Source organism: Ostrinia furnacalis, unplaced genomic scaffold (assembly GCF_004193835.3).
Source record: "Ostrinia furnacalis isolate ACB-3 unplaced genomic scaffold, ASM419383v2 OfSCF0973, whole genome shotgun sequence".
Taxonomy (NCBI): Eukaryota; Metazoa; Arthropoda; class Insecta; order Lepidoptera; family Crambidae; genus Ostrinia; species Ostrinia furnacalis.
The window spans coordinates 1-2,046 of NW_021131212.1; the positions used below are offsets into that span (position 1 = coordinate 1).

The following is a 2,046-nucleotide window of genomic DNA, read 5'->3' on the forward strand; positions in this document are numbered from 1 at the left end:
GGTGATGGCACGCTTCCGAAGCTATCATCTCCCTGATGGATGAGCGGAGCACCGCGCGACCGTCCCCGAAGCGAGTATGGGGTCTCACAGACCCCTTGAAGTCTTGAAGCCTTACCTACAAGCGCCGCGGCCCTGGTAGTTGGTACGCCAAGGTGATGGCACGCTTCCGAAGCTATCATCTCCCTGATGGATGAGCGGAGCACCGCGCGACCGTCCCCGAAGCGAGAGTATGGGGTCTCACCCGACCCCTTAAGCTGGGGTTGCCAGGATTCGCCCTTGCTGTGAAAAGATTGGAAGACAACTTTTAGGCATTTTACTGAATGTTCTGGTAGTTTTAGTGTAGGCGTACACTAGGCGACACGCGACATCGACTACTGCCCGGTCTCCGAGCACGTAGAATTTTGTCCAATGACCCCAAGCTATCCATGTAGCTGTCGCGCTCGCACACTCACTGCGGGCGCCCGTCGCACAGTCGCGACAGCAATATAATTACGCGCGAGCGATAAGGATGGGTAGCTTGGGGTCATTGGACAAAATTCTACATGCTCACAGACCAGACTATAGATGGTTTTTAAGAAAGTGTCTAACCATATTTTGGCAACAACTTGCTTTGTAATGCTTGAATTTTTATATTTTACATGCATTTCTTTAGAATCATAAAACTACCATGTAATACTTGCCGGTTGACATACTCCCCAAGAATGTGTGCCCTTCCATCCCCGAGCTGATCAGCCCAGAAGCCAAACTGGTGACCTCCATATCTGGATAAAGAATTGAGAGATTATATTCAGGTTTTTGAAATTATATTTATCAATTTAATGTGAAAGTTTATTGAACATTTAAAATAATCAAAAATGTTTATGATATGAATTCTGAAAGTGAAGTACCTATAAGCGCTCCTGCACACGACGCCGCCAGCGGCCAGACGGCGCCGGCCGCCGCCGCGCCGCCGCCGCGCCCCTATAATGATCATACGCACCGAGTAAAGCCCGCCGCCGCGCCGCCACCGCGCCATCAAAGCATAATTTCGCCGGCGGCGCGGCGGGGGGCTTCACGCGGCGCGTATAAACAGTGCAAAGGCGCAGCGGCGGCGTCGTGTGCAGGAGCGCTCATGGGTTTTCTGGTAGAGAATGACTTATGGCATTAAGCTCGCCTTTTTGTTACGGAACATTGTTATGTATGTGCAATAAAGTTTTTAAATAAATAAATTAAAAAAATCATTTTTTCATCTAATTGCAAGTCGCAAATTTTGCAAAAAATACTTTAGTTATTAATAGTCACCTGTGACAGACAGTCAGTCCTCCATCAGGCAGATACTTTCCAGCAATGAAGTCGATGAACTCCTCGGTCTCTGCGCAGGCCAGGTCCAGATTGAGGATGTTGGTGAGACAGTCCTCCGAAGCACACACTAAGTGAAGCTTCCCTGTTAAAGGTTCGGTGGGCACCTGCAGACAAGTTGGCTGTTATTGTTTCGTTATTTGTTAGGTAGTGTTGTTTTTGTCTAAAATATATTTTTATTTACATTTTCATTGCTGTATTCTGTGCGTCAATTTAGCTACAAAATTCATAATTTAATCATAATAGTTGTGTTGTGCAGTAAAATACCAAAAAAAAATGTTCATTTCTTCAGAACTCATTAGTTCTAGACTCTCTACTGGTAAGATTCACCTTAAATCACACACTGATTATATGGAAAAAAGAAAAAGTCTTGAAAACTGATTACCTTCTAAAATATACAACATACCTTGGAAAAGACTGCATTTTTCACAGCCACAGGCTCATTGTACACTGGATTTTCGTCTATCGGCAGTTCGGCATACACGGGAGATTCTCTAAACCTGAATTCCTTAAAATTCACTAGCTTCTGATGATTGAGAATTGGGAAATTACTCCCCACCATTATGGGTATGTGTGGATGCTCAGCTAGTAAGACAGCGGCTAAGCAAAATGACCTATTCATGAGGAGCTTAGATTTATCAACTAGGTATCAAAACATTTGTGCGTCAGTCCGTGAGTCAGCATTTATTTTTGTAAACAAAATAATTA

General features: G+C 44.7%; 1 protein-coding gene across 1 annotated transcript; it reads right to left on the reverse strand.

Moving 5' to 3' along the window:
- Positions 1-11: 11 nt before the first annotated feature.
- LOC114350770 (UPF0061 protein BAV2277-like) lies at positions 12-2,046 on the reverse strand (the record flags this gene model as incomplete). Its single annotated transcript, XM_028301693.1, has 4 exons — positions 1,745-2,046; positions 1,282-1,445; positions 681-761; positions 12-279 (listed from the first exon to the last, which is right to left on the reverse strand). Coding segments are annotated over exons 1-4 (729 nt in total), but the record flags the coding sequence as incomplete, so codon positions are not given.